Source organism: Xenopus tropicalis, chromosome 6, assembly GCF_000004195.4.
Source record: "Xenopus tropicalis strain Nigerian chromosome 6, UCB_Xtro_10.0, whole genome shotgun sequence".
In the NCBI taxonomy this organism is placed as follows: Eukaryota; Metazoa; Chordata; class Amphibia; order Anura; family Pipidae; genus Xenopus; species Xenopus tropicalis.
Genome location: NC_030682.2, coordinates 143,421,756 through 143,439,133, shown reverse-complemented (window position 1 = coordinate 143,439,133; position 17,378 = coordinate 143,421,756). Strand labels below are relative to the sequence as shown.

Here is a 17,378-nt window from a genome sequence, read left to right as displayed (position 1 = left end):
GGCAGGAACATTTTTGTTTTGAGGTAAATGTGGCTTATATGGGTTTTTTTCTACTAAATGTCAACTTATTGTATTCTCCACTCTAGACTAATACTAGTACTTTATTAAAGATATTAATTGCAAGAGAGCTCATCTTCTATCCGTGGTTTCTGTCTATATGAGCTACTTTTCCTATTCATGCCTATTTGTTATCTGTTGTGGCTAAATATCCATATAACTGACTTACATTGAGAAGGTTTTCCTGTCTGCCTTGTCCCATAGATCTCCATTCCTTCTGAATCCACACACCAGCATTGTCCGCTTTCCCGATGGCACTGTACCGGCTCAAACTCCCCCGAGTCCTTGCACTGGGGTATGTGGGATGTTGAGGTGCTGTTTATATACCCACTCACCAAAATCCGCTGCTTTGCAAGTTGGCAAAAAGATAAACCTAAAGTATAATATAAACACAAAGGGGTTACTGCATGTCACACAGTGTTTCAGTGAAAGGTGGGAATCCTCCACACATTAATAATATTTGTCTCTTCCCCCACTCTGTTAAATATAATAGATTTATAAATGCTTCTTATTGCAGTTCACTTACACACAGGGGGGGCATCGGTCTGCCTGCTTCCTGCTAATTCTGCCCCATTGGCATTTACACACCAACAGGTCTGCCCATCTCCACTGCACTGTATGTTTCTGAAAGTATAACATAGAAAACAAATATATTAAAAAAATATCATCGAGATTTCTTATGTAGCTGGTACAGGTAAGGGATCAATTATCTGCAAGGCCAAAATTCAAAAAGCTCTAAATTATGGAAGGGCCATCTCCAATAAAGTCCATTTTATTCAAATAATTAAAATTTCAATATATAAAAACAGTACCTGTACTTGATGGTAACTAAGATATAATTACCCCTTATTGGGGCAGAACAGCCCTATTGGGTTTATTTAATGGTTAAATGATTCCCTTTTCTCTGTAATAATAAAACAGTACCTGTACTTGATCCCAACTAAGATATAATTACCCCTTATTGGGGGCAGAACAGCCCTATTGGGTTTATTTAATGGTTAAATGATTCCCTTTTCTCTGTAATAATAAAACAGTACCTGTACTTGATCCCAACTAAGATATAATTACCCCTTATTGGGGGCAGAACAGCCCTATTGGGTTTATTTAATGGTTAAATGATTCCCTTTTCTCTGTAATAATAAAACAGTACCTGTACTTGATGGTAACTAAGATATAATTACCCCTTATTGGGGGCATAACAGCCCTATTGGGTTTATTTAATGGTTAAATGATTCCCTTTTCTCTGTAATAATAAAACAGTACCTGTACTTGATCCCAACTAAGATATAATTACCCCTTATTGGGGGCAGAACAGCCCTATTGGGTTTATTTAATGGTTAAATGATTCCCTTTTCTCTGTAATAATAAAACAGTACCTGTACTTGATCCCAACTAAGATATAATTACCCCTTATTGGGGCAGAACAGCCCTATTGGGTTTATTTAATGGTTAAATGATTCCCTTTTCTCTGTAATAATAAAACAGTACCTGTACTTGATCCCAACTAAGATATAATTACCCCTTATTGGGGCAGAACAGCCCTATTGGGTTTATTTCATGGTTAAATGATTCCCTTTTCTCTGTAATAATAAAACAGTAACTGTACTTGATCCCAACTAAGATATAATTACCCCTTATTGGGGGCAGAACAGCCCTATTGGGTTTATTTCATGGTTAAATGATTCCCTTTTCTCTGTAATAATAAAACAGTACCTGTACTTGATCCCAACTAAGATATAATTACCCCTTATTGGGCCAGAATATATATTGGTCTAACATTTACAAATAATGGCACTTTATATTATAGGATTCAATCATTTCTTTCTCATCTTTTCTCTTATTAAATTTTAATTTCATAATCACAACCTCTCGTGTAATATTACCTGTATAAGCCTTCACTTGAGCACTGAGGGACGTAGCTCTCTCTATTAGACAGTGCCCTTTCCCGTGCCAGCTCACAAGGACGCAGAGGCTGAGAGTCAAGCTGGTATTCTGGGTAAGACAAATACAAACTCATTAATATAATGTATGTGTAATGTTGCTGAGGTAGGAACTGTGCATTGGGCATGGAAGGAACATGTTTCCACTGATGATGACTATGGTACAGACCAGGTGGGTGTAGGATCGATGGTATAACTTGTATATCTGAATTATCAATGGGCAGAAATACATTCCCCTCCAATAGGAAATAATGGGCTTTTGCTAGGTCTAAACAAACTTTTGGTAGGTGATAAACAAATTTTTTTTGGTTCAACAGGAATTAGATCAGGGTTCCCCTATTTTTTTTTTACCCCTAAGCCACATTGAAATGTAAAAAGAATTGGGAAGCAACATACTCATGAAAAATGTTTCTAGGGGTGCCAAATAAGGGCTGTGATTGGCTATTTGGTAGCCCCTATGTGGACTGACATCTGGTTTATATACAAACAAAACTTGCCCCCAAGCCAGGAATTCAAAAACAAGCCCCTACTTTGAGGCCACTGGGAGCAACATCCAATATGCACATACATACCACTTGTCACTGCAGAAATACAATCTAATATTACTACAGAGAGAATACGGAGGGGGGACAGAAGGTTAAGAGACAGAGACAGAAGGTTAAGAGACAGATGGGCTTATTCCCGTCAAAATCAATGGGACCAAAGAGGGGGAGACCAGGGAGCATGGATACTAGCTATTAATAATCTAAGCGATTATGATTTAACTGAGGATCAGACAAATGTCCTATCAAAGGGTCTTTCCTTCTCCCCAAGTTACAATGTGTCTAAGTCTCAATTATATAAAGATTTGTTCTTCTTTTGTCGTAAAAAATATTTGGAAACGGATCTCAATTTACCGTTGAGTGAAATGAGTAATCCCGTTAGCAATTCCTGATTGGTCGAATCCTCATGAAATGACATACACTGATATCGATGCTAATCTTAAACAGGTTCTTAATGATATCAATGAACTTTTGCTTGAGAATCAGGATACAGTTTCTGTGATTAAACCTAAGAGTACATTTCCTGGTCCTTCACATGGCAGTGGGCACCAACGGGTTAATCCCCACATCAGGTGAAGGAAATGACTCTCCATATAAATTTTCTCCCCGCCCTCCATCCGGCCTCCTATTTTTTCCTGTCGTCAGGAAAGCTCACCCCAACCCGGCGGACCTGGCTCTACCGCTGATGCTGCGTGACCGGCGTGGCTTTGTGTGTCCCAGCAGGGCCTTTCTCCGGGGCCATGGCCATCCGTTGCCACAGAACGCTGTGGGGACGCATGCACAGTAAGTCGCCTGATCCAGGACAGCCCTCTTGGGCCGGAAATTCGTGTGTGACATCATCTTGGAGCGCAAACTTTTAAAACTGCGCGTATGGAAGCTCTCCTCGCTGCCTTTCAGGAGTTGGTTTGGGCCTCTGTGAGGGATTAAGTCACTGCAGTAAGTGCTCCCTGGGGATTGTATGCTTTCAGTTTTTTACGCTAGCTGTTGGTAATTTTACCTTATTCCCCTTTTCAGCTATGAGCTCTGGGAGGAGATCCCATTCAAGATCAAGTGGGTGAGTGGACATAGGCAGAGCCTTTTTAGCTACTAGCTAAAATATTGTCTTATACATTGTTATTATTCAGTTCTCCAGGAGGAAGGAGAGAAGAGGATGCCAGGAGGGAGAAATCTTCTAGGAAAGAATGCCTTTCTTGTAATAACCCGGCTTTATATAATAAGAAGTTATGCCAAAGTTGTCTGGATCAAGTGGCCGGAACATCAGCTCCACAAGATGCATCCGTGCTTTTGGAGTGGATGAAGAATTCTTTTGATCAGTCTATGGATGATATGATAAATAAAGTTAGTGATAATGTATTATCTAGAATGTCTGCAATACAATCTCAAGGGAAAGAAAGAAGAGCAGCTACCACCCTTGGAGTGCCTCTTTCAGATTCTCCTATTTCCAGTGACTCTGAATTTTCTAAAGAGGAGCAGCTTGTTGATAGAGAAGATATTTGTTGTAATATGGACTTAGTAGAACATTTAGTTTGTGCTATGAGACAAACACTTAAATTGGAAGTTAAGGATAAGTCTTCAGAGGAGTTTGACCTTATGTTTAAATCTGTTAATAAAAAGTCTGAAGTTTTTCCAGTCCATCAAGTCAAAGATTTAGTCAAAGAAGAATGGAGTGTTCCAGATAAGAAATTTTACTTGAATAGAAGAGTGAAAAAAATGTATCCCTTTAAGGAGAAAGATGTAAAGGATTAGGATACAGCTCCAAAGGTTGATGCTTCAATTACTAGAGTGGCTAGGAAAATAACTTTGCCTGTTGATGAAGGAGTGTCCCTTCGTGATGCCATGGAAAGGAGACAAGATTCTATCTTAAAGAAGTCTTATGTAGTGGTAGGAGCATCTTGTAAGCCAGCTATTGCTATAACATCTTTGGCCAGGGCCAATAAGATTTGGATACAAGATTTAGAATTGGCTTTAAAGGGTAAGACTAAGAGAAGAAATGCTTAGGAGTTTAGGAGAAAGTAAAGGCCACAAATGATTTTGTCTGTGAGGCTTCACTAGATCAAGTCTCTTTTTCAGCTAAGGGTATGAGTCTGGCGGTCGCAGCTAGACGCTCTCTTTGGTTGAGACACTGGATGGCAGATATTCCATCTAATAATTTATGTTCTCTCCCCTTTGAAGGAAATCTTTTGTTCGGCGCTAAATTAGACAGCATTATCTCTAAAGCCTCAGCAGGTAAATCTTCTTTTCTTCCCCAGGATAGAAGAGGGAAAAGACTTCTGGACCAGCTAGATCTTCAATTAAAGAAGTCAGATCATATAAACCAGGAAGAAATTTTTCCAGGCAAAATTTTTGGAAAGGAAAGAATCAATCTTTTCAGCACTTTAAAAAAGAGGGTAAACAAGATAAAACCAAAAACCAATAAAGGTGCGCGAGTCCGGCAGCGGAAGGTTGGAGGAAGACTCCTCGAATTTCAGGCTGTTTGGGCTCACACAATTTCAGACAAATGGGTGTTAGAAGCAATCTCAAGAGGATACTCACAGAACTTCTACAAGAAATTTTCTTCATTTCAAAATCCCCAAAGAATCAAGAAGCAGCCAAGGCTTTAGAGAACATTCTTTTTCAACTTCTAGAGGGAAATGTGATCACTCCTCTCCCAGCTCACCAAAGAGGTTTGGGAGTTTATTCAAATCTTTTTCTGAGGAGGAAGCCTTAAACAAGTCTTTTCGAATGGAGTCCATCAAATCTATTTGCCAGGTGATTCAGCCTGGATGATAAAGATAGATTTAAAAGATGCTTATTGGCACTTTCCTATTCGTCCGAATCATCAAAAATTCCTCAGGTTTTGCCTAAAGGGTTGTCATTTCCAATACAGGGCTCTGCCTTTCGGGCTGGCCTCAGCTCCAAGGACATTTACAAAAATCCTGGCTCCATTGATTGCAGCTATCAGATTGCGGGGGATAGAAATTTTTGTTTACTTGGACGACATTTTGATAAAAGCGGCATGTCCGATGGTCCTCAATCAACCTACAATGTTAGTATTGAAGATGTTGGAAGAACACGGCTGGATTGTGAACACACAGAAAACTTTCCTTGTCCCAACCCGAAGAATGAGGTATTTAGGAATGATAATAGATACAATTCAGTTCAAGTTGTTCCTTCCATCAGAGAAAGTGATGGAAATCGTTCGGCTGGCAGAAAATTTTTCCAGATTTCAAGTTTCAACAGCACTGGTGTGCCAGCAGTTGATAGGGAAGTTGGTAGCATCCATGGAAGCAGTGAATTGGGCTATGTACCACATCAGACCACGTCAGATGGAATTTTTAAGACAATGGAACAATTACCAGGAGGAACAACTTATAGTGGTCAGCTCAGAAGTCAGAAGCAGTCTGTTATGGTAGACAAGACCACAGAATCTAGCAGGCAAATCTCTGAAAGAACCAAAGTGGGTACATCTTACGACAGATGCCAGCAAACTTGGCTGGGGTGCCTATTTGGGAGAGAAAACAGTTTGGGGGAAATGGAAATCTTTTCAAGCAATGTTTTCCTCGAATTGGAAAGAGCTTATGGCAGTCCGTCTGGCTCTCTTGAAATTCAAGTTTCTGATCAAAGGGAAGTCAGTCATGATAAATTCAGACAATATGACGACTGTCAGATATTTGATGAAACAGGGAGGCACAAAGAGCAAGTCCCTATTGAAAGTTGCACAACAGATTTGTGCATGGGCAGAAACACACCTGGAAAGCTTAGGAGCGATTCATGTTCCGGGGAAACAGAATGTTTTGGCAGATTGGCTCAGCAGGAAGCCTCACCCAGGGGAATGGGAATTGGATCAAGAATCCTGGGATGTCCTGTAATAGACCTCATGGCAACCTCGCAGAACAATAAAGTGAACATGTTTTGTTCCAGATTCAGGAACAGGGAAGTGATGGTTCAGGACTGCTTCAGGATTCCTTGGCGATTCAAGCTGACCTATGCGTTTCCCCCCATTCCAATAATCGGGAAAACTTTGAAGAAAATAAAGGAAGACAAGGCAAATGTAATTGTGGTATTGCCATGGTGGCCCAGAAGGAGCTGGTTTCCCCAATTGTTCAGAATGACAAGTATTGCCGTCTTTCAAGATCATCAAGGTATGTTGAAACAGGGTCCATTGATCCACCCCAATCCGGGGGATTCAAAATTGACAGCCTGGCGACTGAAAGGTTGAATCTTTTAAGCAAAGGGTTGTCAGACAATGCAGTTAACACTTTGCTGGCAGCAAGGAAACCGTCCATGTCACAAAAGTATTACAAGATTTGGGAGATTTACCTTAAGTGGTGTTTGGAATCAGGAAGATCTCCTGAAGTGTCATCTCCTGAATCTATCATGGAATTTCTACAATCAGGGTTGGATTTGGGCCTCAGTGCTTCAACCCTTAAATGGCAAGTATCGGCTTTGTCAGCTTTATTTGGAGAAAACTGGGCTATCAAGCCACTTGTCATTCGGTTTTTTCAGGCCCTTAAAAGAATCAAGCCTAGGCAGAAGAATAGAGTTCCTCCTTGGGATTTATGTTTGGTTCTGCAGGCATTGACTAAAGAACCATTTGAACCATTGCAATCTGCTTTACTCAAATTTGTTTTGTGGAAAGTTGCATTTTTGTTGGCCATCACGTCAGGAAGACGAATTGGGGAAATTCAGGCTCTTCAAGTATCAGAAAATCACTTGATATTCAAGGAAGATTGTGTAGTCTTCAGAACTCCGAATGAATTTCTTCCAAACGTCTTATCAGGAAGAAGAGAAGTGGCATACTTTGGATGTGACCAGATGTCTAAAAATGTATTTGGAAAGAGTTAAAGAGTTGAGGAAAGATCAAAATATTCTGATTATTCTGGCAGGATCGAAAGTGGGTTGTCTTGTAAGTCTTGTATCTCAGAGGCGTACAAGATAAGTGCAGTGCAAGTCCCTTATGTGTTAAAAGCCCATTCAACCAGAGTGGTGGCGGAGTCCTGGGCCTTCCATGCCCAGGTTTCAGCAGAAGACTTATGCAGGGCAGCTGTTTGGTCCAATGTTAATACATTCATAAGATTTTACAAATTGGACGTTTTTTCAGCTAATCAAGCTAATTTTGGCAGATCTGTTCTTCAGGCAGTTTTGCATGAATAAATAACCTTTTGCATTATACTCCCTCCCGTGTGGTATCCTTTACTGCTTGGTAAGGTCCCGTTGGTGCCCACTGCCATGTGAAGGACCAGGAAAGTGGAAAATCTTATCATACCTACCGTGATTTTCTTTTCCTGGACTGGAACATGGCAGTGGGCAACACTTCCCAGCCCTTGGGGAGAGCTCTTATTCAGTCAAAAATAGGAGGCCGGATGGAGGGCGGGGAGTAAATTTATTGGGAGAGTCATTTCCTGTCCTTCACCTGATGTGGGGATTAACCCGTTGGTGCCCACTGCCATGTTCCAGTCCAGGAAAAGAAAATCACAGTAAGTATGATAAGATTTTCCACTTTATGCCTCCTAAGTATATAAGTTCTGAAGTTACAACTTTCGGAGAGCTAGTGATGAGTGATTTTTTTAAATTGCCTGATACTGGACCTTCCAATCTAGGTCCCAAGGAAAGACTGGCCATTCAACAAATTCGAAACTGGGAGGATGTAGTGGTTAAACCCTCCGATAAAGGAGGGAATGTTGTAATATGGCCTAAAATTCTATATATAACGGAGGCACTCGAGCAACTCACAGATGTAAATTGTTATAGTAGGCTACACCATGATCCTAGTGGCACTTTTCGGTCTTCAACGAAGATACAGCAGAATATACCAAATACTATATGTGATTGACTGGTTTAGATACATCGATGACCCGCTGTTTCTGTGGACAGGTACAGTGGAGATGTTAGAGAAATTTTTGAGACGGTGAATGAACATCAGACTGACCCACTCATTCACATACAACTGACGGTCAGCCAATGACTGATCTATATAGAAAACCCACGGCTACCAATTCAATTCTTCACTATAGTAGTCACTATCCAAATTCTACCAAGAAGGCAATTTCTTTTGGTGAATGTGTACGTTTGAAATGCAATTGCCCAGAACATCAGATATTTGGACAATGGGCCAAAGAACTGATGGCGAGACTTGTTAATAGAGGATACAGCAAAAGAGAAGTCAAATTGGCTTATAATCGAGCTCGAGGACTCTCTCGTGAGAATTTGTTAATGACAGGACAGAAGAAGTCGCAACCAACAGATGATTGTATACCTTTTAGCACTTACAACAATCAATGGCCTTCTATAACTTCAATTCTGAAAAAACACTAGCATGTTTTGGGGACTGATCCCCAAATTTATGAGATAAATTAGTCTCTAGTCATTTTCAATCTAGTGCCTGAGCGGGTAGAAATAAGGTAAATGGAACGTATATATATATGCAGTGGATGCAAAGCACGTGGATACATTCACAATTTAAAATTCATAAGGGACAAATTCAGTCAAAGACATGTAATCAATGGTTATTTTAATTGCCGAACAGAAGGTGTTATATATCTGATCACAAACTGTATGTGGGCGAAACGGTATGCATGCTTAAAAATAGGCTTCTGGAACATGTAAGGCAGGGGTGGGAAGATATTTTGGCTCAGGGGCCACATTGACTTACCAACGGGCCAGGCCAGCTTCACAAATCACGGGGCCTCTCAGCTCCCCACCCCAGCATCCTCCAGTTCCCTCCCAGCATCCTCCAGCTTCACCCCCAGCATCCTCCAGCTTCATTTCCCAGCATCCTCAAGCTCCTTTCCCCAGCATCTTCGAGCTTCAACCCCAGCATCCTCCAGCTCTACCTCCATCCCAGTGTCCTTCCCAGCATCCTCCATCTCTCTCCCCCACCCCCCCAGCTACCTGCAGCTCGCTCCCTCCTCCGGCACAAGTTGGCGGGCCAAATTGAAAAGGCCAATGGGCCAGATGTGGCCCGCGGGCCGTAGTTTGCCCACCCCCGATGTAAGGAGTATTGAACAACTGAAGCAAGATGCTATTACCAACAATAAATTGACCCCTATAGCGACACATTTTTTGGAATTTCATGTTGGGAATAAAATATATTTTATTTCGGATGGTTGTTAGGTGAAAGCAAGAAAGAGGGAAACCAGATCTTCAAAGTCCACAACAACAGGAGCAATTAAAGTATGAGTTACTTGAAAAGTCACAATTAGTTACGGTATAGTATACTTCCCAGTATAGCTGTTACCATAACACAATAATTTAATGTCTTACGATGCCTGGCACAATAACTTACATGCATCCTTACTTATTATTATTAATAGGAACAAGACCCAAAAGTATATTGAAATTAGACTAAAATCCACAATTTGAGGTTGAAGGCAAGATCAAAAATCCAAAAAGGGGGGATTAAGCGGTCATCTGTGTTCAAAATTATTAAAGTCATAAGAAAAATTCCCACAGTTCACCAAGTCTATGGGTGCACGAGACAGGGTTCAGAACATAATTTTGTGGGTTTCCCACAAATTAAAAGTTCATTTATTAGGGCAAGAATATCGGCCTAACGCATTTTGTGCCAATTGGGAGAGGCCTAACCCAAAAAATGTGAGTAACCTATTGATGCCCTGCAGGGATACAGTCAATGTGACCAATTACTGTGAGTATATGGCTGACCTGTGCCATGAACGAGACCTGCATTGGTGTCTGGGTTTGTCAATAAATAAGTTCAAGAACCACTAGAACCCGTCTTATTGTGAGTTGCAGTTGTACCCTGGCCTTCAACATAAGTGAGGGCTCACGTCTGAGAGAAATAGATTTATTCTGGGTAAAGTTTGGTGTATTCTATAGTTCTACAAGTATCAATTTACCATAAGCTTACTAAGGAATACTGTATATCCTGCTGAAGACGAAGACGGAAGTTGCAAAAAATGATCATAATGCGACATCACAAAGAGCTGTATGGAGGGTTTTTGTATGGAAATCTGTGTTCACCTCCTCCTCTTACCTCCACTAGATGGGAGTAGGATTAAACTGATAACATTACTCCATACAACTATTTAGTTATTAAATTACTGTGTGTGTGTGTGTATCAGCAGAACAAGGGCATTCTTATCCTGTATGTTAGAGCCAAGCGCCATCTAGTGGTAAAAGCTAAGAACTGAATATGAACAAAGAATGTTTAAATAATTGCTCTAGGATGGCCATACAGCAACATAGGAAGAAGTTAGTCAGTTTTTTTGTTTTTTAGGAAAAAACCATCACAATAAAGATAACATAATATGCCCCCTGCTTAGATAAATAAGGAAACTCCCAGAAAAAACAGCCCGTAATAAACCAGGCATTTAAACATATTTCAAAATAGTTTGTTAATTATACTGTGCGTCCCTCAGTAAAGTTTATACAATATATAAATATGTGTAATGCAAACAGTTTGGCCCGGCACCGGTTAGGGGAGACAAGCCTAATTCCATTAGGGTCAGAGGAGGTTCTGGGTCACAGTAGAAAATCATGTTGGGCGAGTTCTTGGAACTGTCCTGTAGTTCTGTAGCATCTGCAATAACCAGCAATGGGGAGTAAATGGAGACAAGCCCAGATTGGTCTTTAAATAGGCAGCCTGGCACTCTTGGTATGAGCAAACTCTTGGCGCCTATTTGCTTGGCTTCCGGTAACTGATTTGGCTGCAGTTTATATATGAAACTATATCAGTATTACCAAGAATGTAATTAGTTCCCCAACAAGGAACTTTTTCCAATGTTTAAGTAGCCACTTTATCAATTAGACTGCCGTCTTGTTTAATTAAACCGTAATTGCCGAGCTCCATTTACTTTGATAAAATCATAAATTAGAAAACAGCAGTTTCCTGATTAACAGGTATATTTATTATTTATTTATTCTGTATAAATGCAATGCCATTCCCCCTTAGATAGAGGTTATAGTGAATATGAGTAAGCTAGAAATGCAACTGCAGAATATTATGAAGCCAATAAAAACAGAGACAGTCTTAGGGCTGCAAACGAGGCTTATGGGTCTTTTTCATCATCAATGAGCGGTGGTGCTTGGGTTCGATTCCAGCCAGGGCATTATCTTTTAGAAGTTTGTTCTACCCATGCTTGTGTTGGTTTCCTCCCTTACTCCAGGAGTTTGTTTAGCTTTGGATAAAATTGTCCATTGGGCAAGGATTAATGTATAAGCTTTGTGAAATGTGTTGCCACTAAATAAAGAATAAGAATTATTCATGGCCAAGACCTAATCAGGTTTCATTGTCATTGGATGTGGTACGTAACTGTATAATAAAGCCTGAGGCGTAGGAGTACACAGGGGCTGTGAGTTTCAGTTGATGCAGAATTGCAAGTATAAGTAATAAGGTTTTATTAAGTAGAGGCCAATTTATGGCCGAGATGAGGTGTAGTTATATCTCAATGATAATTCACATTTTTCTGTCATCACAAGGTTTTTTTTTTAATTTTCCTCACTGCCATTGTTATGGTTTTAAAACCATAACCTGCCAAGGATCCATTTAAACCAAAGGGCACATCAGTGCATAGAAATCTGTTTTACCACTAACTTCTCTGTCATTAAAGTCTATGGTAAAAGAAAGTTATTCTTAATTTCTACACTTAAGAAAAGCAAACAATAATGCATACCTGAGATAAAATAAAAATTAGAAAATCTGCTTCTGGCCTCCTAATAAGGCTAGCTGAGCTATATATTTACATTTACAGTAAGACTATGTTCAGAAGTTAGTTTCCCGGTTTATACTTGTAGGCCTGGCCTGCAGGGGAGAACAAGACTTACCATGGACTTTGCTTATATCCACTGTAAGGCTACTCTCTGTGCTAAATTACTGTAATTTGTACAACAACCTGCCTGGATTTGAACCAGGAACCCACTACTTGTTGTGCAGTTTCCTTGCCTCTCACCTATGTGGGCAGAACTGCTGGGTTCCTGGTTCAATAATATCCTTAGTTATCCAGGCAGGAATGATGGCTACAGGTGCTCTCTATTTACACACCTGTTTTGAATCTCCAATTATCCAGCCTATAAATCCCTACCTCTCCGTTCCTTCGACACCCATTATAGATCTATCTAGCATAGTTCTGAATTCTGTACTGTCTATTTGGTTCTGATCTCTGCCTCTATCCTGACTTCGACTGAACTCTGCCTGGACTGACCCCCTTTGTCTGATTGACTTCTCTTCTGGATCCTGATTCTGTACTGCACTACTGTTCTGGTTTTGACCCGGCCTGCCTGACTGATTCTATTAAGCTGCCTCAATCCTCCTCCTATGATCCGGTTCCCTGGCTCGCTCAGAACCTCTGCCCTGACCTCTCACTTTAAAACCTGGCGGCACTTGAGTAGCGGAAAGCTCCACCCAAAGCCAAAGGCGGCTGTTATAGGCAGAAGTGTGAGCTGTGACTGGGACCTTGGCAATCGCTCTGGGTTTTGGGTTACCAATTGTGACAATTTGCTGTGACCAAGTCCTGACTATTATGCTCTTATTAGTGAGTCTATTTTTACCCTGTCCCAAAATTGTTACTGCTGGTCTCCTGCTTTTTCCCTTGGCCCGACTCACAGACTTTGTCTGCTGCCTGCCCTGGCCTAATGCCTGCCTAAGGACTTGCATTACGACACTACAACCCTTCACCAATAGAAATAAACTCTTGTTTGTACATCCACACCATCTCTTTTTATGTGTAGAGACCTTTCCTCTTAGTTCAGCAATATCATTTCCAATGTGGTTAGTCATCATCCTTACTATGTGCCGTGGCAAGTAAAACATGTACTCCATGGTACTCCAAACAATAAATTTGCACAAATTAGAGAGGACTAAACATTACACACAGTCAGAGATCTTGAGCAAAGAGAGTTCCCCTAAGGACAGTTGTCATCACAGACCATTACTGTAGATTAGCGCAACAAACAGATCTATACAGTCCTGATGGATGTTCCTATTATTACTTGAAACAAAATAAAAAACAGAAACAAAAAAAAAGAATAAAATAATCTAATAAACACATCTTGCCTCATCAAGTCCTAAGCTAAGGTTTTGACCATTGAATCCTATTGGTACACCGTACCTAAGATACACAAGGATCTCAAGCCTGTTTGGTACAGAGAAGAATTTTTATCGCTGGGTTAAAACCTTCATATTCCGACTACATATTAACTCCTTAGACTTTAAAACTTATACTGTCAATAAGAGGTTGGGCACAGCAGTAATAGACAATAGGGGTATGCCTAACTCACAGTTCCTTCAAGTGGTTCAATGCAACAGTGACACTTTCTTTTAGCCAGAGAAGATGTATAAACAAATTATTCCGTTAGAGCAGTGATCCCCAACCAGTGGCTCAGGGGTAACATGTTGCTCCCCAACCCCTTGGGTGTTGCTCCCAGTGGCCTTAAAGCAGGGGCTTATTTTTAAATTCCTGGCTTGGAGGCAAGTTTTGGTTGCATAAAAACCTAGTGTAATGCCAAACAGAGCCTTCTGTAGGCTGCCAGCCCACTTAGGAGCTACCAAATAGCCAATCATACCACTCCCTATTTTCATGCTTGTGTTGCTCCCCAACACTTTTTCCATTTGAATGTGACTCATGCGTAAAAAAGTTTGGGGACCCCTGAGTATCCCACCAAATTACTGAATGAGACAATGGCTTGAACCAAGGATGATGACCTGTACCATAAACAGAAAAGTCTAGTAACCTCCAATCATTAGCTTTTCACTACTACATACTTCACTTATGCCACCCAACTCATATAACCAGCTTGCAAAATGCACAGCATAAATGTACACAAAAACACTTATTGCTAAATCTTGTAGGATTTAATGCTCAGAAACCTTCAACATTTGTTTATTACATCAGTTGTACTGTATGATTTCCACATTCATCAAGCCTGCCATAAACTCACTGGCGTACAAGGCAGAATGCACACCAAAGACTAAAGGTCGCCAAGCGAGCGGATCTTCTCCTGATATCCCCACCTACGGGTGGACGATATCGGCCTAATTCGGTCATTTGGGCCCTGGGGCCAAATGAACGATTTATAACGACGGGTATAGGCGTCCGTCAGTTCGGGGACCACATGAACGAGTCAATGCGGTCCCCGATCCGACTAAAAAGAAAACCTGTCTGATCAAGATCTGCCCGATTTCAGACCAGATGTCAGTCGGACAGGCCCGTCGTTAGTGCCCATACACTGCCCGATAAGCTGCCGAATCGATCTAATCGGCAGTTAGAATCAGCTTGTGTATGGGCAGCTTCTGGCTGGCATGAAATAAGAAGTGCATTGCAAGAAATAACATGATGTGAATGAAAAATTAAAAAGGAGACTCATTCTTGATGCAGTTGGTTAATAATAGAAAAATTATGGGAAACTCTTATTGACAGATTCAAATCGGTCAGTATGAAACAAAGCAATTAAGACTGGACATGGAATAAATGGAAAGCTTTTTATATGTACTGTTGGACAGACTCCATAAAGAGCAGCACTAGTTGAGAGACTTATAGATTTCGGCGCTAACAGATAAATACATCCATCTTAGCGGACACTTGAAGGCTATAGCACAGGATACACTATAATACTTTATACATGAAAAGTTCCCTTCAGCTCTTTTAACCTGTTGTTCAGCAGGAACAGATTATTCCATTATGAGGAGAGGTAACAACTACCTTGGGTCAACGATAGGACAGGAGAGATTAAATGTTCTCGCCTTTCTAACTGCTGAAAAAAATATCATAAATAATCTAAGCTGTGAAGACCTCATTAATGAGCTTGAAAGTAATCAATCCCATAATGGCAAGTATTCATTTTGGCCAATATTGCTTCTGTTATAATACTGAATTTAGTAATTTAATATCTAGATTGTAAGCTCTACGGGGCAGGGACCTCCATCCTCGTGTGTCTTTGACTCTTAACTGTATCTTTTATTTATTTATCTGTATTTATTGTTGTACTTTGTATTTATCCATTATCTTTAACCCCCTGTTTGTATTAATGTATTCTACTGTACAGCGCTGTGTACATAAGTAGCACTTTATAAATAAAGATATAAATACACACATACATACATAATAAAACCATAGTTATCTATTAGGCTTATCTAAAATGAATAAAACATTATACTGTATTTTGCCAGTCTAAACCACCCACTTGCCCTAATGTCATCTGAATCAATTATTTATGATAGTCACACACTGCTTATGTGGAGTGACCTGCTAGTTGTGTAATGATTACTGTTTATTCATGATACGTAATTCTCTTTTTCCAATAAAGCGACTCCTACTTGTGGATTAACCCGCCCCCCATCCAAAGGCACAATTTTGACTGGTGCTTGAGAGTGACTGACTCACGATTTAGCGAATCATGGACCGGGACCTCATCAAACCCATTGGTGGAGATCATTTTAAAAGGCTCTCTCTCAATCTCTATAGGTCTATGACAAAGCCAGCCGGGAATGTACCTTTCCCCTTTTCACATAACCCAGCTCCAAGCAGGTAATGCTTGCTAACAATTATGTTAACCCTGGGATGCTATCATACATCTGACTACATCCATTACTGAGAATGCCAGTGATTGTATTTGGATACCACTTCTATACATGCCATGCATCAACTGTTAGAGCAAATGTACCACAGTTGGCCCGTGCTAATAGTTAGTGTTAAGACCTATGCTTAAAAGGTAATGATGAGATGTTCTCAGAAGATTCTGCATTTATTAAAGATTAGCTCATACCCTTAGTATCAATAACAATAGTGAGTATCTGAGTAAGTGGTCTGGTCAAGGCTAAACCCCAAGTACCACCCTTTGTATTAAACCAGAGCAGCACACATGTGGGACATGCATAGGGTACAACTCATTTTGAGGAAGGCATTTGGCCTACTGGGAGCTTGTGTTTGTCTTCCATAGGATCAACACTTAAGGTCCCCATACACTATAAGATCCGCTCGCTTGGCGATGTTGCCAAGCGAGCGGATCTTCACCCGATATCCCCACCTACGGGTGGGCGATATTGGGTAGCAAGTAGCTTAAAAAAATATATAATCCGATCGTTTTGCGGCCATGGGGCAGTCGGTTCGGGGGCTGCATCAACGAGCCGATGCGGTCCACGATCCGACTGGATTTTCTAACCTGGTGATCGATATCTGGCCAATTTCGATATCAGGCCGCTCGGTTCTGCCCCTACACGGGCCGATTAGCTGCCGAAACGGTCCAAGGGACCCATATCGGCAGCTACTATCGGCTCGTGTATGGGGACCTAAACTATACTGTACACAAGACAGAAAATGTGAAAGGATTCCCATTACCAGAACCTAATGGGGCTTTTGGTTGATAAGTAAAAAATTTGTAGCTACTCACCAGTCTCAATAGCAGCTATAATTCTGAAGACACAGAAGATGGTGTAGATAAAGCGGTGGGGCATTGTGCTTAGTAGTACAGGAGCCATCTCCCACCAGAAAGAGGGAATCTCCTGAACACCCCCAGGCATCACCCCCTGCCTTATATACACTGGTACCCTCTCCAGCAAAAAGCTGAATCATTCAATGACGCAGGTGCACATGTTGTGAAGTCTTCAGGTAATTACTGAAGCAAAAATGAACTTACAAGTGCCTGGATAGAATGCCAACATAATGTCCAAGCAGAACTTCAAGGAAAACATACAGCTGAATCTTACACAGCAGTTACATCTTCTAAAGCATCAATGTAACAAGGTTTTAAGGTGGCCATACACAGGCAGTTGTTACATGGTTTTCCTGTAGACATTGTTTCTAATAGGGGAGTACAATTTATCAAACTTTTGCTCTATCCAGAATAAAAGGGACCTGGGGTTTTCCATATAAGGAGTATTTCCGTAATTTGGATCTCCTACCTTAAG

The 17,378-nt window shown here is 40.8% G+C and overlaps 1 protein-coding gene across 1 annotated transcript in view; it reads right to left on the bottom strand.

The window, feature by feature from the left end:
• The window catches only part of tg (thyroglobulin), a 154,201-nt gene extending 137,252 nt beyond the window's left edge, over nucleotides 1-16,949 (bottom strand). The window contains 4 exon segments of the mRNA NM_001329557.1: nucleotides 227-430; nucleotides 584-681; nucleotides 1,941-2,049; nucleotides 16,862-16,949. Coding sequence (NP_001316486.1) covers nucleotides 227-430; nucleotides 584-681; nucleotides 1,941-2,049; nucleotides 16,862-16,949 — 499 coding nt within the window.
• Between the last annotated feature and the right edge of the window lie 429 nt (nucleotides 16,950-17,378).